We start from the raw sequence: 27,267 nt of genomic DNA, 5'->3' as shown, positions 1-27,267 counted from the left end.
TGAAGGTGCAGGGGCGGGCACAGAGGGAGGGGTGAAACACGACGCTGTGGGGGCAGGGTTAGGGGCGGGGTCAGATTGTGACGCATGAGTGGGAGGGGATGGGGACAAGAAGCGATTTGTGGGGTGGGGGAGAAAGGGATTGTGGGAGGTGTAGTTTGGAGATGAAGAAACATTGCATCCACCATTATTGGAGACAAACAAACTCGGAGAAAAGGGGTTGGGGGAAGGGGCTTTTTCCTGGGCTGCGAGCACATGGCAATGGCTGTCCCTGGGAACAAAGAGATAAGGGGAGAAGGGGTTTTTTCGTGTGCTTGAAACATGAGGGCTAGAAACTGCAGACAAAGGAGTGGAGAAGAGGTTTTGGAAAGGTCCTGGGACTGGCTCCGGATTCCCGTCCAAGGCAGGGTGCTGAGGAAACACGGGTGAGCCAGGAGGACGATAGCTCTCCTGTGCTAAAAAGCAGTCTGCTCTAGCTGTGTTTTCCAGCGTAGGAGAAGAGGGGTCAGGGACACCAGGGTTGGAAGAGGGTATAAGGGAATTAACAGGGGGCTTTTGCAGAGGCTTTTAATTTACTACTTTTTTCTCCAGCAAAGTATAACTTAGTAACAGGAGAGGAAAGAATTTTGAAACTGTTTCGTCTCCTGCACGCCTAAGAGAGGAGAGTTTTCTCCCCACCTTATCCCAAAATTCAGGAGATCTTATGTCTTCGGAGGTCAGATTAGGAAAGTACTGAAAAAGCCATTGTACAAAAGATTGAACTAGATTTTTAGGGTATTTATGCCCAGTACAAGAAAGGTAGCTTTGAACTTGGTGGTATATTTCTCTGTGGTGTGCAGAAACCTCAGATCCCATTACGAATGCAGCACCACAAATCCTCAGCCCCAACTTGCCAAAAAGGAGGAAAAAAAGAGAAAGTTTGCACCGGCACCAGCTTAAGACAGGAGCCCCTAAACCAGCAGGGAAATGCTCACCAGAATTCTGGATTTACCACAGGAAAGCAGGTCCGGAGAAAAAAAACAAGCGAAAAGGGTCTTCTACTTACCAGCTGTTCCCTCGCCACGTGGTGTGGGGGAGGGTACAGGCTGAGGCTCTGGGCTCGATGTTACACAAAAAGTAACAGCTCGGTACACAGAGCTGGCACAGCAGGACGTGCAGAGCTAACTCCAGCAGACAAACAGCTGCCGGGACACCCTGAAAGTCTCTCAGAATCAGAGTTCAGAGATAGCATGTTGTACACCAGATGTGGAAGGTATCTTTTCAGCTTTATACCGGCTAGGCTAGTGGTTTAATGCCTTAGAAAGCCTCAAGCAGCCTAGAGAGGTAGCACGGGCAATCTAGCACTTTAGTAGCTCTAAAATCGGTAACTGTATCAGCTGCAAAGCAAATACCATCAGCAGAAGCAAAGAGGGAGAAATATAGCTCCCTGCTCGCTCAATTTCCTGCAGTTAGAAGCTTTCAAATGACACAGACAACAAGAGATGTTCACAGGAAGATAGCTGAGCCAAGAGGGGGCGGGGCCTCCCTCGACCATCTCTTTTATTCGGAGAAGGGGAAAAGGGAGGACTGGGGGCGGACCTGGGGTGACCGGCCAATCAGACACTGCTAAAGAGTTTAAGTTACATTTGGTTTTGCCCGCGCTTAGAACAAAGGAGCTCGGAGCACATGGCAGGAGCAAGTGTCTTTGGGACAGGGAGGGGAAGCTCAGAACAGGCAGCAACATACTGGGACTAAGATGAGATATTGTAGAGAGATTCCTTGTGGAACAGGGGCATATGATAGCCCAGGAGAGTTTGGGCACCCCAGGGCTTCTGCAGAAGCACCCCTGTAGGGGCCTCAGGCTGCAGATAGGCCAGAAAGACACCTGGCTGCAGGCAGCCTTGAACAGCCTTGGGAAAAGTTACATGCTGGTCGGCTGCCCCGCTGCTTAGAGGCTGTCCCATGGGAAGAGGGCGTGAAACTTTGTAAAGTAGATATAAGTGAGTGTACGTAAACAATCAAGGAAGCACGATGCTCAAATCGTATCGGTGTTCGTATCATGACTTCGGCCGGCTCCCCTGCGCTCAGAACCCCTCCCCCCCCCCCCCCCCCCCCGCTAAAAGATATCAGGCTAAAGAATTATAAGAATGTATGCTAAGAATACTGAGAATACATAAAAGGTATATAAAAAGAAAAGGCAAAAAATCATCATGGCATCAGTAGTCATAGGGCAAGGTGAGAATGGTTTCAAACTGAAAGAGAGTAGTATTAGATTAGATATTAGGAAGAAATTCTTTACTGTGAGGTTGGTGAGGCACTGGCACAGGTTGCCCAGAGGAATTGTGGATGCTCCATTCCTGGAATTGTTCAAGGCCAGGTTGGATGGGGCCCTGAGCCAACTGGTCTAGTGGAAGGTGTCCCTGTCTATGTCAGGGGGTTGGAATGAGATCATCTTTAAGGTCCCTTCCAACCTAAACCATTCTATGATTCTATGAATTTTCTAGAGTGGTGTTTCTGCCCCATAAGACCACATGCCATGGGCATTCCTGAAGACATGAGCCAGCACAGTAGTTGCTGTGGCCAGTGTGCACTGTCCTGTGTAACCTGAGGGCTGTCCCACAGTGGAATGTATAAGTAGCTCTGGGAAAGTATCGCTTTCCGCTGCGCCACAGCTGCTGTGCCGTAGCACGAGGTGCTGCAATCTCCCAGAAGCGTCTCCTTAGCAAAGCCACTCAGCAGGACAGCCACACACACACACGCGTGCATGCACAAACACACGGATAGCTCCAGTAATATGGGTCAATGGCAAAGAGGTAGGAAGGGTCTCCGTATAGAGTTTCATGGACGAAGGTTTATTGCAGCCTCACCGTGAAGGGATCAAGGGACGAAGACAGAGAACAATGGAGGGTCCAGGTTTAAGTACGGGAGCGGGGCGAGCATCAGGGACCAATGATCTGAGGGCATGAGTGTGGTACAAAGGTGGGACTAGGGAATAGGAGCTGTTGCTTCCAAGGAGGCCGGGGATGGACAACCTGGTGTGCCACGACCTTCCTAGAAAGAGTGTCCTGCAAGGAACAACTCTTCCAGGAGCAGTGGCTGGCTTCCCTGGGCAACAAGCGATTTCAGCAAGTGTAGCGATTTCTCAGCTACAAGTGGTTCCAGCTCTTGTGATCCAGCTCTTTGGGAAATCACCCAAGGCAAACTCGGGGATAGAGAGACAGGAGCCTTGTATAGCAGTTCCACAGAGGTAGCCTTTATTGTCCAGCAGTCCCTGTGAAGGGGTAGCTAGGGACAAGGCTCCCTGCATCAGGGCTAGGGGGCGGAGGTTATATGGGGTAGGCAGGGGGTGGGGTAGAAACCAACTAGCCAACTGGGTACTGGGTATTACCATATAGTGTCTTGGGGTGACCTTATGATGTGTATCCCATATCGCTGCCTATGCCCAGAAATTAATTCCTGTGCCTTTCTATGCCTCTAAACTGAGCCTGAGAGGGGGAAGGAAAAAACTGAGCAAAACTTTTTCAAAGCAGTTTGCAGCTTTTTCAAGGTCACACACAGATAGCAATTGGTTTTCCCAGCTGCGGCAGGGGAGGGAGGAAGCACCCGGCTGGCTGCTCCCAGGTCAGTTTTTTTATTTGGCCAGTGGTTCAGCTGCTTTTTCTCCAGAGAGAGACTGAGAGTTTAATTTTTCCTTCTCTGGAATTTTGGATTTTCTCCCTTTTCTACTGGACTGCTTGATTGCTTTAACATCAGAACACATCAGGAGGACTTTCCACTGGGCACAGAGGGCCTGGCCCTGGGCCAAGCCCCAGCTCCGAGGAGACCAGAGGGAGGACTCTAACATTTTCCCAGGTTTTTCCTCCACAGCGAAAGATTTTATTATTTAGCATTATTTTCCTTTCCCGTGTGTTTGATAAATAAATAGTTTTATCTCCTTCACTTTCTTTTGAGGAAAATTTACTTTTTCCCAAACCTGGTGGGGGAGGGGTGGTTGTGCCTTCTCTCAGAGGATATATTTCTAAATTTGGCCAAACTGGAACATATAGAAACAAGGCATGCTGCGGGTGGTTCACTTTCTTGCCATGACCCAGGGGAAGGTTGCTTATCTCTGGGGAAGATCGTCTTGCCCTCAGGCCTCTCTTCTCCAAGGGAGAGCAGAGGGCTCCTGTGCCAAGGACTCCCAGCCCTCCACAACTTCCCCTTCCTTTTTTACTAAGAACGCCTCCCCAACAGCCTTTTTAAAGCAGCGTAAAAAACATGAGAACATAAGCAATACGATAAGAATTACAATGAAAATCCACAAAGCACCCTTAACTAAAGAAAGTACCCACCCTTGGAGTCCCCATTGTCCGAGAAAGTTGTTGAGACTGTCTGTGATTTTTTCTTCTGTCTTGATTTGGTGGACTTGATCTTTTAGCAGCTGGATGTTCTTTGAGATGGAGTCACTACGTGATGTTAAATCAAAACGGCACGCCTTCAAAATCTTGATAGCCATGCCCATGGGCCAGGAGCAGGAAGTTGATGGCTGCCTGGTTTTGCCGTGTCACATGTCTGGTGGTCTCTTCATCTCCGAGGAGATTACTAAGGGCGGCAGATGTTGCATTGGCCTGCCTGCTAAGCCAGTACCCCAGGTAATTTAGCTCACCAAGGGCTTTAGCAGCGGCTACCCAAGGCAGAAGGAGGGAAACGGCTACCCTTTTTCCTTTACTCCAATTAATAACTTGAGAATCACAATTTTCATCACATTCTAGATATGATCATTTTTGGCGTGCCAATTTGTGTGCCGAATTATTCTTTAAACCTTGAAGTATCGTAATGTTTGGGGTGAGGGTAATAAGCTGGTCAAGGCTACAAGGACCCCCTTGAAGGTGTGAGGGGATCCCGGCCCATGCCCTGTCTCCACAAATAAGAAACACTCCCCAGGGCAACACTTTGGGATGGAGTGAGGATGAAGAAAGCTTATGACTGGTGTAATTGCACCAATTTGGAGGATTATAAACTTTGTTATTTGGTAATACATTTTTTTTATGGGTAGACCAAATAAGGTCAAGGTGGTTCAAATGTTGGCCGGATAGTTTATAATGAAATTGCACACAGTAATGAGCTTTGGAGGACCCCAATAAGTCCAATTCCTGGGGTTCCTCTGGTGCTTGTGGAAGAATCTTGGTCCATTCATCCCAAATGTCTACCGGATTGGGTTTCTTACCTGTATATGGGTATTCATGTGCTGCTAGAGGAATCCCTACCAGGCACATTGACAATAGGTTGTCTAGGTTGCCCATGGAGAGGCACAAGTTATCTTGTTTTAATGTCCTTGCTAGGGTCACCCAGATATTATGGCTGGGTTGTGGGACAACACAGCTGAGGGCCTGTGGCACTGTGAGGAGAGTCCAGGCAGCAGTGAGGGCAGCATCAAGGTAGATGGGTCTCATCTTTAGACAGGGATGGGGCTTCTGATAGGGAATATAAACAAAAATTTGTTAGCTTTGAGGTGAAGGGGAAGGATTGTCTTCACTTTTCCTTCCTCCCCCCTTTTGATTTCTCCTTTCTTTGTTTTTGTTTAAATGCATACTGTTGGAGGGGATAGAGTATTTGGGATATTCTGGTTGGAGGTAAGTGAGGGCTGGGGAGGAGAGGGAGGGGAGGGAACAGGAAGGTAGGCATATAGGTAAGTGGGGTTTTAGGGGTAATCACACTGAACCGTGCCAGAAATCAAATCCCTCCTGATGGGAGAGAATTTTCTAAAAGTCCTTGCAAGGAGTTTTTGGGTATTGGGTTGTCTCCATGTCAGGACAGACCGATGTGACGAACCTGACCCATCGGTAAAGACGGTCAGAGCTTTAAGAGGTTTTCTACTTTGGATTAATTTTGGAATCAAATTAAAAGCTGCATCGCGGTAGAAAAGTCTATGTTTTGGCATGTGAATGGAAATTTGGCCTGTGTAGCTATCTAGGGCTAACTGGAGGCTTTCATTGGTCTGGAGCAACAGCTTCAGATCTCCAGTGGTCAATGGCAAGTATATGCATGTGAACTCACACCCTGCAAGAGAGCGGAGACGAGTTCTGGCCCTTTTTATTAAATGTGCCATTACTTCTTGGAAGGTGGTTAATGTCTTTGCAGGTTGATGGCTTGTGAAGACCCATTCAAGTATCAGCAAAGGGTCTCTGAGTTTAGGGTCCCATTGGAAGATCAGTCCATGGAAGCGGGGAGCTTTACCCAAAACTGCAAACTGAAGAGGCAGGCTGGGTTCAACGCGATGGGCTTGGCGTGAAGACAGGGCTTCCTGGACTTTGGCGATGGTATCTCGGGCTTCAGGTGTGAGGGCGCATGGAGAGTCCAAATCTTTGCTGCCATGGAGGAGGTTGAAGAGGGGAGCGAGGTCTTCTGTTGTGACTCCCAGTAGGGGGCGTATCCAATTTATGGATCCACACAGGCTGTGTAAGTCCCTTAGGGTTTTAGGGTCCTTTTTGATGGCGAGTTGCTGGGGTACGATGGTTCTCTCCCGGATCTGGAGGCCGAGGTAAGTCCATGGGCTGGAGTACTGCACTTTGTCCTCACGAATCTCAAATCCTGCTTCTTCTATGGCCTCAATTGTCTTTTTAAGAGTTCTGTCCAAGTAAGTCTTTTCTGATGCACAGATTAGTATGTCATCCATGTAGTGGTAAATGATTGCCTCTGGGAACAGGCTCCTGATGGGGGACAGAATGTGGGCGACGTACCACTGGCAGATGGTCGGGCTGTTCTTCATGCCTTGTGGGAGGACGAGCCAATGGTATCTTCTGAGTGGGGCTTCATCGTTAAGAGAGGGGACGGAGAAGGCGAACCGTGGTGCATCCTGGGGATGGAGCGGGATGTTAAAGAAACAGTCTTTAATGTCTATGATGGCCAGCAGCCAGTCTCGGGGCAGCATCGATGGTGATGGCAGGCCGGGTTGGAGGGGGCCCATGTCTTCAATGACCTCATTGATCTTTCGTAGGTCATGGAGTAGTCTCCATTTGTTTGTGCCGGGCTTTTTCAGCACAAAGACAGGGGAATTCCAAGGGCTGGTGGTCTCGGTGATATGACCTTTGGCAAGTTGCTCTTCCACCAGGGCTTCCAGCGCGCTGAGTTTTTCTTTTTCAAGGGGCCACTGCCTTGTCCATTTTGGGTTGTCAGTCTTCCAGGTGAGCGGGGGAGTAGATGGCAGCGCGCGTTTCTCAGTGGCCCCAGTCAGAAATCCTGGCTGGGAATGGTAAGAGTGGCACCCCATTGGGATAGAAGGTCTCTGCCCCATAGGGTGATGGGGGCTCTTACCACGAATGGTCGGGTGGTCGCTATCTTGCCCTCAGGTCCTTCAATGACAACATTTTGTTTGCTTCTCATGGATACTGCAACTCCACCAATCCCAGAGATCATACCTGCCACTGGCTCCAGTTCCCAATTCCCTGGCCACTCGGAGCGGGCAATGATGGTCACGTCTGCTCCAGTGTCCAGCATCCCTGGGCGGTAGACCCTCTCTCCTTTACAGAACAAGCTGCACTCCATGGTTGGTTTGTTTGAGCCCACAATCTCTATCCACATTGCCATAGGATTGAGAGGAAGCTGTTCTGGGCGGTTCTGTGGAAGTAAAAAGGCTTGGGCAATCGGTGCTCCCTGTGGGAGAAAGAAAGGTATGTCCGTGCAGCAAAGCTGGACAAGAATCTCTTGTCCAGGTTGCACTGTTTGTATCTCAGGTAATACAAAGAGTTGTTCTGAACCATGGATGGTATCGCTTAGGATAAGAATGTCCCATGGGCCGTCATGCGGTCCATACTTTCCTGTAGGAATACGATAAAAACGCTTGTCAACAAAGTTAAATGGCAGTGATGTTACCAGTTGGCGTCTGGTCCCGATCGGTAGCGCTCCGTGTGTTGGATCCTTGTCACGTGTTGTGGGACTGCCTGGGATGATGGTGCCGGGTGAGGTCCAGTTGTCTGCTCTCGGTGGTCCGATGTGGAGTTCACAGCCGGGGCGGGGTAGTATGGCCTTTGATTTGTTGTCTGGGCGCGGGGCCTTGACACCGCGCTCCGATAGAAGTTTTTTGGACGCTGCTGGTGCTGTTGCTGTCTCTGGTGCCTTTGGTAGGTAGCACGACGGTCCTGGGTGGGTGACCTTTGTGGGCAGTCCTTTATAAAGTGTCCAAGTTCACCACAATAGAAACAGCGGGCATTCTCCTTAGAGACTGCTGCAGCAAATGCACCAGAAACTCCCTCTGTGATGCCCTTTACAACTGCTTGGGTCATTGTGTTCTCTGTGGATGTGTGTCTAGTACAGGTCTCTATCATTTGTTCTATTGTAGGTTCTGTGTCCATGGGTAGGGCCCTCAAGATATTCTTACATTGTTCATTAGCATTTACCATGGCAAGTTTGCCCAAAAGTTCCTTTCGTCCATCTGGACTTTCTATCTGTTTTTCTAAGCTAGCTTTTAAACGATCAACAAACTGAATGAAGCTTTCATTTGCTGACTGTTTGATGTTAGAGAAATATTGTGTAGGAACAGAATCATCAGGGGTAAGAAACAGTGATGTCTTAGCTGCAATAGCTATGTCTTGTAATGCTACTTCAGGTAAGGTTGTAGCTAGATCTAGGGGTTTTTGGAGGTCACCTTCTCCAGCCAGTTGTTCTATTGTCCAATCTGTCTGATTTGCATCTTTAGCATAAGTGTCAGACAATGTTTTTAAATGTCTTTTCCAATGCCTTTCCCATAACATATATTCAGCAGGGGAAAGGATGCAATTAATAAGGTTTTTAATATCATGTGGTACTAATGTATAGGCAGAGAAAGTGGCTTCCAAGAGGTTTCTAAAGAAATGTGACCCTCTCCCATGTTCTTTTGCTGCCTTGCAAAGCTCTTTGATTTCTTTGTATGGGATAGGTTCCCATGTTTTTGTAGTTGGACCACCCCTCCTCCCTCTCCCTATAATGACTGGAAAGGCTGAAATTTTCTGAGCCAATTCCCAATCTCCCTCCCGGTTCGCTTCCCTGCGTGTCTGTGCCCACCGGTCCTCCGATTCAGAGTCAGAGCCACTGCTACTGTCATCTGAACAGGAGGGATAAGCTGTGGCAGGGCGGGGCTGGGATACAGGGGGCGTAGCACGGCGTTTTTGAAATGCCGACATTCCTTTACCTAGGTCGGGAATAGCGGGGGGTCGGGGGTGGTTTGAGGGGTGGGAAGGGGTCCCGTTATGGCAGCATGGGGGTGGAGAGGTTGTACAGCAGCAGGTCGTTTGGGGAGAGGTCGGGTTACAGGTAGTGCCGGTTTCGCAATTCCATGTGGAGTCGGGAGGGGCGAAAAGAGGGTGTGGGGGGGCGGTGGGCTCTAGCGCAGCAGTGGGGGGAATGGGGATTGCGCAAGAACCCGTGGTAGGGGGAGGGGGGATGCAGGGAGAGGGGGAACATCAGCAGGGATTGCGCAAGATGCAGCTGGGGAGGGGGGGGAGCGGGTGTGCCGGCGCCTGCCAGGGTCTATGGGCGATAGCCTGGGGCGGTGCCGCGGATAGCTGGGTCCCGCCAGCGGCAAGAGGGGCAGATGCTGGCGGGGGGCGTGACGCCTGTTCCGGGCCCCACAGTGCGTGCGCGGGGCTCTGCGGGACCGGCCCCGTGTTGTACCATGGCTGCTCCGTGGGTGCAGGGGGGGGCAGCGGCGGCGGGGCGGCTCGCTGGGACAGGGCCGCCGTGCTGGGGTGGGGGGAGAACAGGGCTGCGTGTGGCAGTGATACGGCAGGAGGCTGGGACGCGGTTGGGTGGGGGGGGGTCGGAGGCACCGCGGGCCGGTGCGAGAGGGGGAAGGGTGGTGTCATGCGGGGAGGGCTGCGAGATACCAGGGGCACAGGGAGACGGGGCTGGGGGGGGGGTCAGAGGCATCCATCCCGGGGAGCGGGGATGGGTCTGGGATGGATCCCGCGCGCGCTGCCTGGGGGGTGGGAGCGGAACCGAGGGGGCGAGCGGGGGGGGGGGGGGGGCGGGCACGGGAGGACCGCCGGGAACAGGGGGTTGGGGAAGGGAAGTGGGGGGGCCGGCGCCCCGGCCGGGCCAGGGTCGGGGCGGCTGGCCGAGTCCTCACTCTGGCTGGCCATTCCCAGAGGCGGAGAGGGGGGGTGGGAAGGGGGAAGGGCAGAGAAGGGGTTTGGCTGAGGGGGGGGTTTCGCACGACACGTTTTAACCAGTAAATGAAATAAAGGAATGAATTTGGAAACGGAGAGGTTTCCCGAGGCTTGAGAAGAGTACAGTTTGTTTCTCACACTGTCCCAGAATGAATCAGAAAGAACAGAATCTGTAGTAGCATCAGGGAAATTTAGAGCTATCCAATTACTGAAAGATTTAAGATTTTTCTTAGAAAGAATACCTTTAGAGAATTTAAAGTCAGATTTTAAGAGAAGGGTCAGAAGAAAGGGGTATAGGTCTCTCTCAGAATGGGAAAGGCTGGGTTTAGCTTGCCTTTGTCCCATCTTAGTCCCTCCCTCAGCAGAAAAAGAGAAAAAAACCAAACCAAAAGTAAAATGCGCGCAAAAGAAGGAGAGCCCCAAACTTAAACTTACAAATCCCGTTTTCTGGTGGGGCTGGCTCCTGGAAAGGTCTGCTGGGGGGGTGGTCTGGCAGTTCGATCCTCAGGGACTTCAGTCCTTGGTGGGAGGTGAGGGTCTCGAACTGTCCTCGTCCAAAAGTCCTGCTAAAACGTAGGCCTATCTTCAGAGGGTCAGCACACGAACGGCTGGTTCTGTCTTGGTGATCAAGACGCAGCTCAGGCCAGGAGTCCAAGGTCCAGGGGTCCCGGGGTCCAAGGCTGTTCAGGCGCCAGTTATTACAGCTGGTGGTGGGGTCCGTGGCTCTGACCCAGGAAGAGGTGACCGGTCCGGAGAGATGGTCCCGAAAGGGATCGCCTTCCTGAGGCCCAGTGTCTTCCCTCAGCTGCTGGCAGGAGGGCCCTGCAGAGGCTGTCAGCTCTTTAGTGATTGTCAGCTCGTGATTTCAGCTCAGCTCTGCAGGGCAGCCTCCAGGCCAAGCCAGACCAGAGAGAGACGAGAAGGCCCGTGTGGCTGGTTCCGCACAGAGGTAGCTTTATTGTTGGTTCCCTCCGGCGAAGGGGAAAGCCAGGGACGAGCTCTCTCCCCCACAGAGCCAGGGGACTTCCTTTTATAGGGATACAGGGGATCAGCAGAGGACCAATGGGTTACAGAGGGTCTGGGACAGACCAATGGGTTACAGAAAGATCTGCATAGTGTCTCTCAAAGGATTGTGGGTCCACTTTTCCTCGCCATGACCAAGAAGTGGCTGCCTTTTCAGGGAGTCCTGCTGGGCGATTGCAAAATCTCTTGTCTCAGCAGAGATCCCTCCAGGGCAAGGGCTGGGCACATCCCACAGAAAGGCCCAGAAATCTGATGTGTTTCTGGATCCTTGATCAGCACTGGTGGTTTCTCAGTGAGCTTAGCTCGAGTTGAATTTGGGAAGTGCCAGAGTACAGGGGGTTCAGGCTCTGATGATGTACAATTTAGGAAATTAATAACATAGAGAGCCTTACAGAGTCTCTCAACAGAAGACATAATCTCTGTTTCTCTCTGTTGCTGATTGAGGACTCTTTTGATGGTCTGATGATTCCTTTCTACTATGGATTGTCCTGTGGGATTAGCGGGTATGCCCCTCGTGTGTTTTACTCCCCACTGGTTGAAGAAATCTTTCAATTTGCAGGAGGTATAGGCGGGCCCATTATCTGTTTTAATTTGCTCAGGGACTCCCAGGGAGGCAAATGCAAGGAGAAAATGCTTGATGGTGTGGGTGACATTTTCTCCTGCATGGGCTGATGCAAACACTGCCACAGAAAACGTCGATTGACACATGCACATACTTAAGACTTTCCAAAGGATGGGAAGTGGGTCATGTCAGACTGCCATAGTTGGCAGCTGTTCAGGCCCCAGGGGTTAACCTTGGTACCCATAGATGGTATCTGGTAATTTTGGCAGTTCGGACATGTTGCTACAATTGCTGTCGCTTGGTCTTTCAAGAGTTTGAACATCCTGATGAGCGCAGGTACATTTTGATGATAAAATGCATGCAATAACTTCACCTGGGCGAAGATGTCAGGGATGTTAGCAGTCTCTGCTGACATGGCTAGCGCGTCTGCCCTCCTGTTCCCTTCTGCGATGGCACCTGGGAGGTCGGTGTGTGACCTTACATGCATAATATAGTAAGGTTGCTTTCTGTGAGAGATTAAATTATTCAATGTAGAAATCAATTGGTGTAAGTTTGGATTGGAGACCTCCTTGAGAAAGGCATGTTCAGCCCTCATAGCTATGCCAGCAATGTAAGCTGAATCTGTGACCAGATTAAAGGGCTCATCTTTGAATCTCTCAAAGGCTCTGACGACAGCTGCTAGCTCAGCAATCTGTGGTGATCCTTCCACTACTTGGACATCAGACTCCCACTTCTGAGTTTTGGAATCCCTCCAAGTCATTACTGACTTGTGGGATGACCCTGAGCCATTGCTAAAAACGGTTAGTGCTTTGAGAGGTATTCTACTTTGGATTAATTTTGGGATCAAATGAAAGGCTGAATCACAATTTAAAAGTCTATGTTTTGGCACATGGATGGAAATTTGGCCTGGGTACCTATCCAGGGCGAACTGGAGGCTCTTATTGGTCTGGAGCAAATGTTCCAGATCTCCAGTGGTCAATGGCAAGTATATGCATGTGAATTCACACCCTGCAAGAGAGCGGAGGGGAGTTCTGGCCTTTTTTGTTAGACGTGCCATCATTTCCTGAGGAATGCTTATTGTTTTTGTAGGCTGATTGCTTGTAAAGATCCATTCAAGTATTAATAAAGGGTCTCTGAGTTGAGGATCCCACTGAAAAATCAACCCGTAGAAACGGAGGCCCTTACCCAAAACAGTAAACTGGAGGGGCAGGCTGGGCTCAACGCGAGGTGCTTGGCATAAAGACAGGGCTTCCTGGACTTTGGTGATGGAATCTTGGGCTTCTGGCGTGAGGGTGCGTGGAGAGTCCAGGTCCTCACCGCCACGGAGAAGACTGAAGAGGGGGGCGAGGTCTTCTGTTGTAATCCCTACCAGGGGACGTATCCAATTGATGGACCCACATAACTTGTGTAAATATCTTAGGGTCTTTGGGTCATCTTGGATGGCGAGTTGCTGGGGTACGATGGTCCTCTCGTGGATCTGGAATCCGAGGTAAGTCCATGGGCTGGTGTACTGCACTTTGTCTTCACAAATCTCAAACCCTGCTTCCTCTATGGCTTCAATAGTCCTTTTAACGGTCATGTCCAAGTAAGTTTTTTGTGATGCACAGATCAGGATATCATACATATAGTGGTGAATGACTGCGTCTGGGAACAGGCTCCGGATGGGGGACAGAATGTGGGCAACAGACCGCTGGCATATGGTCGGGCTGTTCTTCATGCCTTGGGGAAGGACAAGACAATGGTACCTTTTGAGTGGGGCCTCTCTGTTGAGGGAGGGGACGGAGAAAGCAAACCGGGGGATGTCTTGAGGGTGGAGAGGGATGTTGGAGAAGCAGTCTTTTATATCTAGGATGGCAAGCATCCATCTCTGGGCAGCATTGATGGTGAGGGCAGGCCGGGCTGGAGGGGACCCATGTCGTCAATGACTTCATTGATCTTACGGAGGTCGTGGAGGAGCCTCCACCTATCTTTGCCGGGCTTTTTCAGCACAAAGACAGGGGAGTTCCAAGGACTGGTGGTCTCGACGATGTGACCCTTGGCAAGCTGTTTCTCCACGAGGGCTTCCAGAGTGCACAATTTTGCCTTGGAAAGGGGCCACTGCTCGATCCACACTGGATCCTTTCGTTTCCAGGTGAGCTGAGGGATGGAAGGTGGTGTGCGCCTCTCAGTGGTCCCAGTTAGAAATCCTTACTGGGGATGTGTAAGAAAGCCCCTCATTGGGTCAAGAGGTCCCTGCCCCATAAGGTGATGGGGGCCCTTACCACGAATGGCCAGATGGTCGTTAGCTTGCCTTCAGGGCCTTTGACGATGACATTCCACTTGCTCTGCATAGACACTGTGGCTCCACCGATCCCAGAAATCACGCCTGCCATGGGCTGCAGTTCCCAGTTCGCTGGCCACTCAGAGCAGGAGATGATGGCCACGTCTGTGCCGGTGTCTAGCATCCCTGGTCGGTAGATCTGCTCCCAATTACAGAGTAGGCCGCACTCAATGGTAGGCTTATTTGAGCCCACAACCTGTGCCCACATTATGGTTGGATTGAGTGGAGCCTGTTCTGGGCAGTCCCGTGGAAGCAAAAAGGCTTGTGCAATCGGTGTTTCTCGTGAAAGGTAAAAGGGTGGGTCTGTGCCACAAAGCTGGACAAAGATCTCTTGTCCAGGGTGTACTGTTTGTATTTCTGGTAATACAAACATTTATTCTGGACCATGAAAAGTGTCATCTAGGATGAGAATGTCCCATGGAGCGTTTTATGGTCCATACTTCCCTGTGGGGATATGGTAAAAACATTCATCTGCAAAGTCAATGGACAGTGCAGTTACCAGCTGACGCTGGGTTCCCATCTGTAACACTCCATGTGATGGGTCTCTTTCATGTGCGCTGGGATCTCCGGGGATGATGATACCTTGCTAGGTCCATCTGCCTGCTCCCGGCACTTGGCGGTGGACTTCGCATACTGGTCAAGGTGATACGGCTTTTGATTTTTTGTCAAAGCGTGAGGCTGTCCTGCGCTCCACTGGAAATTTCCCGGGTGCTGTTGGTACCACTTCTGTCTCTGGGGCCTTTGGTAGCTGGTGCGACAGTCCTGGGTGGGTGACTTTTCTGGGCAGTCCTTTATAAAGTGTCCAAATTCTCCGCAATTGAAACAGCGGGCATTGTCTTTCGAAGCCTACACTGCAAATGCACCAGATACCCCTTCTGCAATGCCCTTCGCAACTGCTTGGGCAACTGCATTTTCGGTGGACATATGGCATGTGCAGCCTTCCATCATTTGTTCTATGGTGGGTTCCATGTCCAGGGGTAAAGCCCTTAGGATAGCTTTACATTGTTCATTAGCATTTGACATAGCAAGTTTATGTACTAGTTTGAAAACAAACCAGTGAGAGGCACCAAGTCAGAATAACAATTTAATTAGGAAATTAAAGAAAAGGAAAAACTAAAAGAAAACACTGGTTTAAACTGACAGAGTCAAGATACAACCTGAGTCCCTGCCAGGCAGGGTGGTGGTAGCAGTCTGGTTGAATGGTGGCTGCAGTCCTCTGAAGTGGTGATCCTGTAGTAGAAGGGTCTGCTCTTCCTCAGAAAGTCCAGTGGTGGCTGTGTAGCTCCTGTCCTCTGGAAATCCAGTGGAAAGGTTCTCTCTGGTGTTCAGAATCTCAGATTAGATCCAAGATGGAATGCTTGGTTCCTCCCTCTGGGTGGAGCATCTCACAATGGGGTAATGAGTCATGAAGCCAAGTGTTGATTAGGCTCATTAACAGAAGATAGTCCAGAGGGAGTTATCTCTGAGTCATGTGGCAGGACAATGATGGGCCGTTAACAGAAAGATAGTCTGGGGGGAGGAGGCAAGGAAACACTGTCCCACCTCATTTCAACAGCTCATGAGGATGGTAATAGAATACACTGCAACCCAGGACATTTACTCAAAAGTTCCTTTCGTCCCTCTGGACTTTCTATTTGTTTTTCAAGGGCTACCTTTAACCTGTCCATGAATTTAATGAAACTCTCATCTACTCCCTGTTTGATGTTAGAAAAATGTTGTGTGGGTATCAAGTTATCAGGGGTAAGAAGCAGTGATGTTTTTGCTGCAATGGATATATCTTGCAGTGCAGCTTCAGGTATAGTGTTTGTTTGGTCTAAGGGTTTTTGAAGTTCACCTTGAAGTAAAGAAATTCAGCCAAGTTAAATTTAATAAAGAAATGGATTTTATTCCGCGGCCAAAAGATCGGTCACACAGAAAGCCACGATCGAGAAAAGCAGCCCCGAGCCCGGGATTGGAGCTGGGTGAACACGTATAGATCTGACCTCTATTGCATCAGACCTCCCAAGTTCACGAGTGTTGCTTTGGTTGGTTCCTTCTTATACAGTTCTTGGGCAGAGTCCGAATTAATTCTATTCTTCTCGTAATTTAGCACATTCATGATGTTTTCTTGTCCCAAAGTTGGACTGCACAAAGCATTTCCTGGGTCTGATGAATTGTCCATCTTCGGTGATGAATTTGTCTGTCTCCGATTCCTGGAACCCTCAATGGAGTTCCCGGAATGTCCAATTCCTTATCGGCTGAGATGTAGCAAGTCATCATAGTGTTAATGTCCCGGTGATAAGATCCAACCCCACCTGGGGTGGAATCCTCACCTATTGATTACATCTGTGCTGAAAGAACTTCCTTTTCAACTGCTCCAGTGTTGCAAAATTTTCCTCTCAGCCAGGCTGGTGGGGGGGGGGGGGGGTTGAAACTCTGGCTCTGTATAGTTTTATTACAGTTCATTTTTATACATAACAGCACGAATTACAGACTTCATTTATAACAACCTTCTCCGGCTAATTGCTCAATGGTCAAATTTGGCCGACTCGCATCTTTGGAATAGGAGTCAGATAATGTTTTTAATTGTCTTTTCCAATGCCTCTCCCATAGCATATATTCTGCCGGGCTAAGGAGGCAGTTAACAATATTATTAATATCGTGAGGGACGATCGTGTAGGCGGAGAAAGTGGCTTCTAATAACTTTTTAAAAACTGGGATCCCCACCCGTGTTCCTTAGCGACCTTGCAAAGCTTTGATTTCTCTGTAGGGAATTGGCTCCCATATTCTTTTAATTGTGGGTCTCCCCCGCCTCCCTTTTGTTAAAAGGAATGGGAAGGCTGAAATCTTTGGGGACAATTCCCAGTCTCCTTCCCGGGTGGCTTCTCTCCGTGTTTGTGTCCAGCGATCGTCGGGCTCTGAGTCAGAGTCCGTGATGCTGCTGTCATCCTCTGAAAAGGAGGACCGGTTTTCCCTAGGGCGAGCCGTGGCAGCCTGGAGCTGAACGGCGGGGGGAAAAGCGTGACAACTTTTGGATGCCGGCACCGCCCGAGCCAGGCTGGGGGCGGGAGTGGCAGGGGACCGGGAGTGCCGTGCCGGAGCGGGGGTCCCGTCCGGCCGCGGGGAGGCGGCGGGGAAGGTGCAGCTGTGCGGCAACTAGAGATCTCGGGAGAATCAGGGGTCAGGGTGCCGCCGCCGCTGCTGCTGCAAGGCTGTTGGAAATCAGCAGCAGCGGCTGGAAGCAGTTGGGGGGGAAGGGGTCGAGGCGGTGGGGTTTAAAACAGAAGCGGGAGCGCAGTTTTCGAGAGAAACCGAAAGAGTGGGGGGGAACGGGACCCGGGCTCTCCTCCCCTGAGGGGGGAAGGCTGGGGGGTAGCGAGGTTTGAGGCAGCGAAACTGGCAGAACAGGTTTAGCAGCACCCACTTCATTAGCAATTGAAAGGAAGGTAGGGGGGGTGCGGGCAAGGAAATAGCCTGAGGGTATGGAGGCTGGTGGATCGATTTCTAAGGAGCCAGGCGTTTGTCCGCCTGCTACTGAGGTGTGGGTGGAGGGGTGTATGATAGCATCACAAAACACGGCAGGGAAGAGGGGTGGGAGAGGAGCGGCAGGGGGGTGGGGGTGCGAGGCGTGCAGGGGCGTGCTTAGAGGCAGGGGAGCAGATGCAGACGGCGGCGGGGAGGGGTGGTATTGCGGGGGAGCTGGATAACTTACAACGGGGGGCGGCAGGGTGGCAGAGAGGGCAGCGTCGCCTGCGCCGTCTTTCGGGGGGAGAGACGGATAGATGGCTGGGACCAGGGGATCGGGTTGGGGGGTGGGGAGAAGTTCCAAAGCAACTTGGCCAGAGTCGCCCTGGCAGGGAAGGAGGGGGGATCGGAAGGCGTCAGGGTTTCCATGGCTACCCTGTTCCGTACGGAATGCGCCGCTTTTCGGTTCCCTCTCCAGCGGGGAAGGGGGCTTGGGAGCACAGGCAGGGGAAGGCGGGGGGGGGGGGGGGGAGAGGTTTTTGAAAGGGGATTTTCCGACATTCCCGAAATACTACCGGTTTTTTCTACTAACTTAACAATAATATGAAACAAGGGGATAAACTGAGAAACAGAAAAATCACCAGAAGCTTGAAGAGAATAGATTTTTTTCCCAACGAGGTCCCAAAAAGAGTCAGAAAGGATAGTCACCGTTAATATCAGAGAAATGCTTAGAAAGCCAAATTATAAAGGACTTAAGTTTCCTCTTAGAAAGATTCCCCTTAGAGAACTTAAAATTACTAGCAAGAAGGATTTTTAGAACTTGGGAATAAAGGTCTCTCTCAGGTTGGGTGAGGCTGTTTTCCCAGCCTCTGTCCCATCCTGGCTATCCCACTCCCTAACCCAGCAGAAAAAAGAGGAAAAAAAAAAAGCAAAAAGGACTCAAAAATATAGGAGCACGCAGAAAGACCCCAATTTTAACTTACAATTCCTTCTTCAGGCATGGGGGCAACCAGTAGGGTCAAAGAAAACGTCTGCTGGGAAGGTGGTCAGCCTGCAGGTCGATCCTCAAGAAGTGTTTCTTTGAGATGGTAGGCGAGGGTCTGTCTCTTTGGATAGCCTCTGCTAAAACGCAGGAGTGTCTTCTCAGAGAAGTGATGATCCGACGGCGGCTTTAAGTCCTGCAAACAGCTGTTCAGGAGTCGCTCTCTCCAGGACTTCTAGGATATGAGTCCAAGCTGTTTGGTGCGCCACTTTGTTGCTTCCAAGGAGGCCGGGGGTGGACAACCTGGTGTGCCACGACCTTCCTAGAAAGAGTGTCCTGCAAGGAACAACTCTTCCAGGAGCAGTGGCTGGCTTCCCTGGGCAACAAGCGATTTCAGCAAGTGTAGCGATTTCTCAGCTACAAGTGATTCCAGCTCTTGTGATCCAGCTCTTTGGGAAATCACCCAAGGCAAACTCGGGGATAGAGAGACAGGAGCCTTGTATAGCAGTTCCACAGAGGTAGCCTTTATTGTCCAGCAGTCCCTGTGAAGGGGTAGCTAGGGACAAGACTCCCTGCATTAGGGCAAGAGGGCAGAGGTTATATGGGGTAGGCAGGGGGTGGGGTAGAAACCAACTAGCCAACTGGGTACTGGGTATTACCATATAGAAACAAGGCATGCTGGGGGTGGTTCACTTTCTTGCCATGACCCAGAGGAAGGTTGCTTATCTCTGGGGAAGATCGTCTTGCCCTCAGGCCTCTCTTCTCCAAGGGAGAGCAGAGGGCTCTTGTGCCAAGGGCTCCCAGCCCTCCACAGGGAGCCAATGGGGAAGCTCTGGGGGAGTGGCGAGAAGCAAGGGCCAATGGGGGGAACCTGGAGTGGAGAACTTTTTAGGGCATGGAACATATAAGGTAGCAAGGGGGCGGAGAGGCCAACGGCCAACCAGGAGAGCAGCACTGGGGTACATTAACATAGCAACACAAAGCATTCTGGGAGAAGCTTCTTATCTCACCCTAACCTGGGAAGAATTCTCTGGTACTAGGGACTGTCTTACCAGAGGACTCTCTTTGTCCCTTGTACCACAGGCTAACCAGCCACTACAGGAAAGCACTGGTTTAAACCATACTGGTTGAATTTAATGTCTTCTTTTTCTTCTCCGTGCTTGCAGGTCAGAAGATTCTTCACCACAGAAGTGATGTCTTAGAAACTGTAGTCCTAATCAATCCCTCAGATGAAGCAGTTAGTACGGAGGTAAGTCAGTCAGAAATACTTCACTGGATGTGTCATAAAAGCTCCATTAAGTGGACAGGTTGAGAAAACCTCCTAACTACGGACAAAAGGGCATGTTAGAAGCAAATATAATCAAAAGCATTAAAAAAACCCCTCGATTTTTTTCTGTTTTCCTGGACTTCTAATAAAGCTTCAAAGACATAGGACAGAAACACGCCACTTAGCCAGCACTCATTTCCTCATAACACACCAAATTCTTTTCTTGATGAAGGCAGCTGTAGTAAAACTACAGCTGGTTTTCTTCTGTTCCTCCATTGTTTGGTAGCTCTCGCTGCCTTTTTTGCATATGAAAAAGTGCCTGAAAAGAAGTCAGGTTTATTGAGAATGACCATCTACGTGGTGGTGACACTAGGTTGATCTATGTGATCTGTCCTTCAAAAACTGTTTGACACAATCAATGGGCTCTGAAGAGTGCCCCAGAAGAGTTCTGTCAATTCCTCGTGAACTTGCTAGGGTAGAGCCAAAGAACTGAGGATGTAGCTCAAAGAAAAAATTGACAAATTTAGCTAGTGATATTGAAGGTTGTAAAAATTAGTCATAATTACATTGCTAGCCAGTGCTGAGAAGCACTGACATAGTACAATTTCTTTTGGGGAATGAAATGACTCTGTGTGGTGGTTTGACAGTGGCCAGATGCCAGGCACCCACAAAAGCCACTCACTCACCCTCCTCTGCTACAGCTGGACAGAGGAAAGAAAATTTAACGGAAGCTTCATGAGTTGAGATAAGGACTGGGAAAAAACACTCCGAGGGCAAAACAGGCTCAACTGTGAGATATAAAGTGAATTTATTACTAACAAAATCAGAGCAGGATGATGAGAAGTAAAATAAGCCCTTAAAAACACCTTTCCCCCCCCCTCCCACCCCAACCTCTCCCTCCTTCCCACTGCCAGTGCAGGGAGACAGGGAGTGGGGGTTTTGGTCAGTTTATCACCCATAGTTTCTCTCGCTGCTCAGGGAGACGAGTGGTTCCACTGCTGCACTGTGGGGTCCCTACCATGGGAGACAGTTCTCTGCGAACTTGTCCAACGTGGCTCCATCTCATGAGCAACAGTCCTCCCAAAATTGCTGTAGCATAGGTCACTCTTCCACAGGGTGCAGTCCTTCAAGGACAGGCTATTTCCAGCCTGAGAACAGGGCCCCTCTCTCCACCGGCCTCCCACAGGATTACAGCCTCCTCCAGGCATCCACCCACTCCAGCATGGGTACCTCCTCCATGGGCTGCATGTGGATTTCTGCATCCCCTGTGGACCTCCATGCACTGCAGGGGGACAGCCTGCTTCACCATCATTTTCACCACGGCCTCCAGAGGAATCTCGGCTTTGGTGCCTGGAGCACCTCCTCCCCCTCCTTCTTCACTGACCTTGGTGTCTGCATAGTTATTCTTCTCACATGTTCTCACTCTGCTCTTCTCTGGCTGGAATTACAACTGCACAACAATTTTTTGTTTGTCTTTCTTCTTAAATATATTATCACAGAGGCGTTACCACCATCTCTAATTGGCCCAGCCTTGGCCAGCAGCATGTCCATCCTCAGACCCACCAGGGATTGGCTCTGCCAGACATGGTGGAAGCTTCTAGTAGCTTCTCACAGAAGCCACCTCTGTGGCCTCCCCCACTACCAAGAACCAGGCCATGCAAAACCAACACACTCTGCTTGCAGTATTTTGTCAAAAATTCCGCTTATTTACCAACATGAAGTGATATCAAACACAAACAGGAAGAAATTTTAATGGTTTGACCCCAGTCAGCAACTAAGTATCGTGTTGTTAGGATCTGATTATTAAAAGATGCCTCCACCAAAATTAACTTGCAAATGAGACCATATGCTAAAGTCCATAGTACAGATTTTATTTAACAGTAAATGGAGGGGGGAGAAAGAGAGAGAAAAAAACAGATTAAGTAGATAGAGAGCCACCATGACGTGGGTCCCTGCAGCATCCTGCTGGCCCTTCCTCTTCTGGTTTTCTCAGTGGTGGGGGTCCACAAGTTTTATTCTGGAGGTACCACTTATACAGTCTAAGTCCCAGGTATCCACAGAGCATAGATGGTGTTCCCACAACTTGGGCTGGCATGTGTATAAGGACTTCCTTCCTTTCTCACAGTTTGCCATGGTAGGAATTTTTGTCTGAGTAGGTTACCCACATCTGCCTCACCAGGCCTGGCATCTTCCCTTTCTTGACATCTGCACTTATCACAAGTTTCTACAGTGCAATTTTGTCTAGTGTCCTAATTCCAAACCTTCCCCTCCATTTAGGCCTGGAATTAACACCTTCCTTTTTGCCATCTGTACCTGTTTTGGTGGCTTATCTTATGGGATCTTCCTTCTTTAACAGTGTTTTGAGACATTTCACTGCATTTTTTAAGTCTTGACACATGCAGCCACTCACTCCACACGGGGGAAAAAGAGAATCCTAAAAAAAAGGTAAACCTTATGGGTAGAAATATGAACAGTTTAATAATTGAAACAAAATAAAATGCAATAAAATAATAATTTAAAAAATAGTAACAATAATAAGAGTAATGGAAAGGAGAGAGAGAGAATAATAAAATGCAAGAAAAAGAAGTTATGCACAATACAATAGCTCATCATCCGCTGACCAATGCCCAGTTAGTCCCCTCCTGGCCATCTCCCCCCAGTTTATATACTGAGCATGACGTTCTATGGTATGGAATATCCCTTTGGCCAGTTCAGGTCAGCTGCCCCAAACCGCAGTCTCTATTCCTACACCTCTCAAGTGGATGGACTACAAGATGGGGACTGGAGGAGCAAAGTCCCTCCCACTGTAAGAGAACATTAAGTCTATGATAGCCTAAGGAACTTGAATAGGTCTATGGGACCTGATGAGATGCATTCCAGAGTCCTGAGGGAATTGGCTGATGTAGTGGCCAAGCCACTTTCCATGATATTTGAAAAGTCACAGCAGTCAGGTGAACAAGAAAAAAGGAAAAATCTCACCCATCTTTAAAAAGAGTAGAAAGGAGGACCCCAGGAACTACAAACCTCATCTTTGTGCCTGGGAAGTTTATGGAACAGATCCTCCTAGAAGCTATGCTAAGACACATGGAGGATAGGGAGGTGATTTGAGACAGCCAGCACAGCTTCACCAAGAGCAAGTCCTGCCTGATCAATCTTGTGGCCTTCTATAATGGAGTGACTGCATCAGTGGACAAGGGAAGGGCTACAGATGTCATCCATCTGGACTTCTGTAAGGCTTTTGATACAATCCCTCACAACATCCTTCTCTCTAAATTGGAGATATGGATTTGATGGGTGGACTGTTCAGTGGATGAGGAGTTGGTTGAATGGTCACATCCAGAGGGTAGTGGTCAATGGCTCAATGTCCCGATGGACACTGGTGACAAGTGGTGTTCTTTGGGGATCTGTATTGAGACCAGCGCTATTTAATATCTTAATCAATGACATAGCGGGATTGAGTGCTTCCTTTAGCAAGTCTGCAGATGACACCAAGCTGAGTGGTGTGGTTGTCAAACCTGAAGGACAGGATGCCATCCAGAAGGACCTGGGCAAGCTCAAGAAGTGGGGCCATGGGAATCTCATGAGGTTTAATAAGACCAAGTGCAAGGTGCTGTACTTCCAGCCTTCTTGGACTCCTTTGCCCTTCAGGACTGCCTCCCAAGGGACTCTCAACCAGTCTCCTTAAGAGGCCAAAGTCTGCCCTCTGGAAGTCCCAGGTGGAAGCTCTGCTGGCACCCCTCCTTACTTCTCTGAGAATTGAAAACTCAATCATTTCATGATTGCTATGCCCAAGACGGCCTCCGACCATCACATCACCCACCAGTCCTTCTCTGTTCACAAACAGCAAGTCCAGGGAGGTGCCTTCCCTAGCTGGCTCTCTCTAACCAGCTGTGTCAGCAAGTTTTCTTCCACACACTCCAGGAATCTCCTAGTCTGTTTTCTTTCTGCTGTATTGTATTTCCAGTGGATATCTGGTAAATTGAAGTCTCCCAAGGAGAACAAGGGCTAGAAATTATGAGACTTTTCCCAGTTGCTTATGAAATATTTCATCTCCCTCTTCATCCCGGTTGGGTGGTCTATAACAGACTCCCACCAGGATATCTGCCTTGTTTGCCTTTCTCCTGATTCTTACCCATAAACACTCTAATCTATTTGAGCCATCATCAAGCTCCAGACAATAAAAACACTCCATAACTTGAAAATGTTTTGACAGTCCTATGGAGACTGATGCAAAATATGCTTTAAATTAGATGAGGCAAACCTTATATTCTCAGAGGAATGTACAAACACGTGGTAACTCCCATTACTGATGTGTTTCTCTCCTTCTCTTTAGGTGCGCTTAATGATCACAGATGCTGCAAGACACAAGCTCCTTGTACTAACTGGACAGTGCTTTGAAAACACAGGAGAACTTGTTCTTCAGTCAGGGACCTTCTCCTTCAATAATTTCATTGAGATCTTCACAGATCAAGAGGTGTGTTCAGAAAAGTGTTTTCCATATATTGTCATGTGATGGCACAGGTTTTTAAGAGATTAAAAATGACCATCTTGTTAGAATTAGCATTGGTTAACTAATGCTGATGCTTTTAACTCTTTATTATAGGCTTTCTTTCAAGACATTTAATTTACTTCAGTTTTGATGTAAATTTCTTTACAAATGAATTACATTTTATTTTTGGGATTTAAATTGTAGTTTCAAGAAAGAGAAAACCAAGGAACATTTTGACAATGGAAAGAGACAGTGTTGTGCTTAAAATATACAGCTTGTTTATCTAAGGTGCACATAGAAAGCAGTTGAATTTGACAGCAGGTTCTTGCCTGGTGGCAGTTAAGTAATAAGTTACATTAAATAAGACAGACTACCTGTTGGAATGTCTGTAGTTTTTTGCACCACCTACCTGTTTGGCTTCTTTACTGTAGTGTTTAAAATTTTGATAGTGAAATCTGTAAATCTTGTGGGATTTACAGAACAAAAATATAATAATGAAACATACCAATATTTAATGCTGTTTCTTTCATGACTTGTTATTTTGCTGTCTTGCTTAATGTACTGTGTCTGGAAGTTCCTGTGGGGCAGGAACCCATAGTAAACAAGCTGTCACACTTAATTTGGCTGCTGTGTAAAGTCTATATTTAAATAATCTATATGGCTGTGTCCCTAGGTATTTAGTTCCCAAAATTAAATAGGAGCATTTCAGTGGAGTGAATTTTGAAACTTAAGCACTGAAAAAGCAAAGTTTGCATGAGCTCCAGTGTGACCTTGTTGTATCGATTTGGGGACAGACTTTTTAGCAGGGTGTGTTGAAATAGGACAAGGCATAATGCTTTTAAACTAAAAAAGGGTTGATTTAGACTAGATATAAGAAATAAAGTTTTTTACGATGAGGGTGGTGAAACACTGAAACAGGTTACCCAGAGAGGTTGTAGACCTTCTACAATAAGGTCACCCATCTAGTGGATGAAAGGAAGGCAATGGATGTAGTTTTTCTGGATTTTAGTAAGGCTTTTGATACCGTCCCTCACAGCATCCTTCTGGAAAAGTTGCCCAACTATGGGATGAGTGGGCTCATGGTGGGTGTCTCGGTTTTGAAAGACAGGTGTCTGCTAAGGAAGGCAGAAGCCTCCCTTGAAGTGGCAGATATAACCCCTTTCCCTCTGAGTTATTATAATTTTGAAATCAAGGGCCTTTAGGCAAAGATGTGGGAAATAGGAATAACAGTTCTTGACTATATATATATATAGATATATAACCAGTCAAACAAAACAACAACAACTATGACAGTAACAGCAAACACAAACCCAGTCCCAGCCTTCTCGGCTGTCAGGCTATTTCCCCTTGGGTGCAGTTCCGCTCGCAGCCAGCAGGGGCGCTGGCGGCTCCCCGTGAGCAGGGCAGGTGCAATGGTTCCCCCACGGCTGCAGGGGGCGCTCCGGAGCGAGCTCGGGGAGCACGCGGCACTGGTGCCCTGGGATCCCGGGGAAGGATGGAACAAAAGCTTCACAAACCGCTGGGCAGCCGATCCCGGACTCTCGGAAACAGCAGGCTGGAACGGCAGGCTGGAGTGGCAGGCACAAACACAAATCCTGGGTGGCAGACGAGATGTATCCAAAAGGGGAACCCCCCGGAGGTCCAGGCAGGCAGGGCGAGCACGGCTACAATGCAGCGAAGGCTCGAAGCAGCAGCGGGGCAGGGCGGCCATAGCCCAGCCTCCAGCAGGGCAGGGAAAGCAGCCCTGGGATCCTGGCGTTATTTCCAGCAGAAAGACAGATGGCCAAAAAACAGGGACCAGCAGCCCCCCCTCTGCAGCCTCTTTCTCCAGGCGCTGAGAGCGAACTGAACTCACACCCAGGTGAAAACAAAAGCCTGGCCAGGCCCTTTTGTCTTCTCTTAAGTACGGCTATTTGTCCCCTAGCAACATGCATATGGGGAAAAATTCCTTTAACAGGAAAAAACTAGGACTAAACTAAAAACCCCAACAGTGGGCTGGGTGAAGAACTGGATGAAGGGCATGGCTCAAAGGGTTGTAGTGAATGGGGCTATATCTGGCTGGTGACCAGTCACTAATGGTGTTCCTTAGGGCTCAATTCTAGGCCCAATTCTGTTCAGTATATTTATCAACAATCTGGATGTAGGAGTTAAATGCACCGTTAGCAAATTTGCTGATGATACCAATCTGGGAGGTGCTGTTGACTCTCTTGAGGGAGAAGAGACCTTGCAGAGGGATCTACACAGATCAGAGCATTGGGCAAATGAAATTTAACAAGTCCAAATGCTGGATTCTGCACCTGGGATGGAGTAATGCCAAACATGAATATAGATTGTGAGAGGAGTGGCTGGAGAGCAGCCCTACAGAAAGGGATCTGAGCGTTGCTGGTTGAGAGAAGTTTAGCTTCATTTTTTTTCTTTGCTTTTTTACAGACAAAGCCACGTCTGACTTAGGAGTGAGATTTATTTATACTCATATCAAACGGTTTCAATACAACAAAGATAGAAAATATGTATTTTCTGCTTTATTTAGTTATTGGTGTGATAATTTTTCTTTAGATTACAGCCATTGTCTTTGTTGCATTTTATTATTGGTAAGTTCTCAAAATAAATTATGTAACACAAAGAAAGGAAACAAGACATACACAGAGGACCACAGAGATCTACTGCAATCAAGCATCTTTTTTTATATATCCATTTCTTCTGCTGATTCAGTTTGTAGTCCAAGACTTTAAAATTATTCAGCTGCCGCCTAATCTATATTATCTTTATGAAAACTACTCCTATAGCTTGAACTAGCAATTGGGTGTCTGCAAAGAAGGTTGTGGTATTTTGCATGATAACATGTGGGTATATTTTGCATTGAATTTTATGTCTGAATTAATTCTATAAATATATAATTTGGTGGTCTCTTTGTTAAGAGCAAAGAGAACAGAAATGGGCTACATTTGACCTATTTTCCTGTAAAAAAAAAAAGTCAAATGTGCCTGTGAAATTGGGAGAAGATAAAAAGTATATCATACCTTTTCATGTTTGTGTACTAATGTGGAAGCACCAAATATTGGTTTTTAGTTCAGACTGGAAAA

At 48.6% G+C, this 27,267-nt stretch overlaps 1 protein-coding gene across 2 annotated transcripts in view; it reads left to right on the top strand.

Annotated features, from left to right (window-relative positions):
- The window catches only part of LOC138102890 (microtubule-associated protein 1B-like), a 162,127-nt gene that overhangs the window by 113,933 nt on the left and 20,927 nt on the right, over positions 1–27,267 (top strand). For both annotated transcript variants that reach the window (XM_069000666.1, XM_069000667.1), the window contains exons 3-4: positions 19,595–19,677; positions 24,029–24,169. In XM_069000666.1, the coding sequence (XP_068856767.1) occupies positions 19,595–19,677; positions 24,029–24,169 (224 nt within the window). The remainder of the gene's footprint in view (positions 1–19,594; positions 19,678–24,028; positions 24,170–27,267) is intronic.

Source organism: Aphelocoma coerulescens (assembly GCF_041296385.1).
Source record: "Aphelocoma coerulescens isolate FSJ_1873_10779 chromosome W unlocalized genomic scaffold, UR_Acoe_1.0 ChrW_unloc_scaf_4, whole genome shotgun sequence".
Lineage (NCBI taxonomy): Eukaryota > Metazoa > Chordata > Aves > Passeriformes > Corvidae > Aphelocoma > Aphelocoma coerulescens.
The sequence above is the reverse complement of the archived record's forward strand: the minus strand, read 5'-3'. Positions and strand labels throughout refer to the sequence as shown.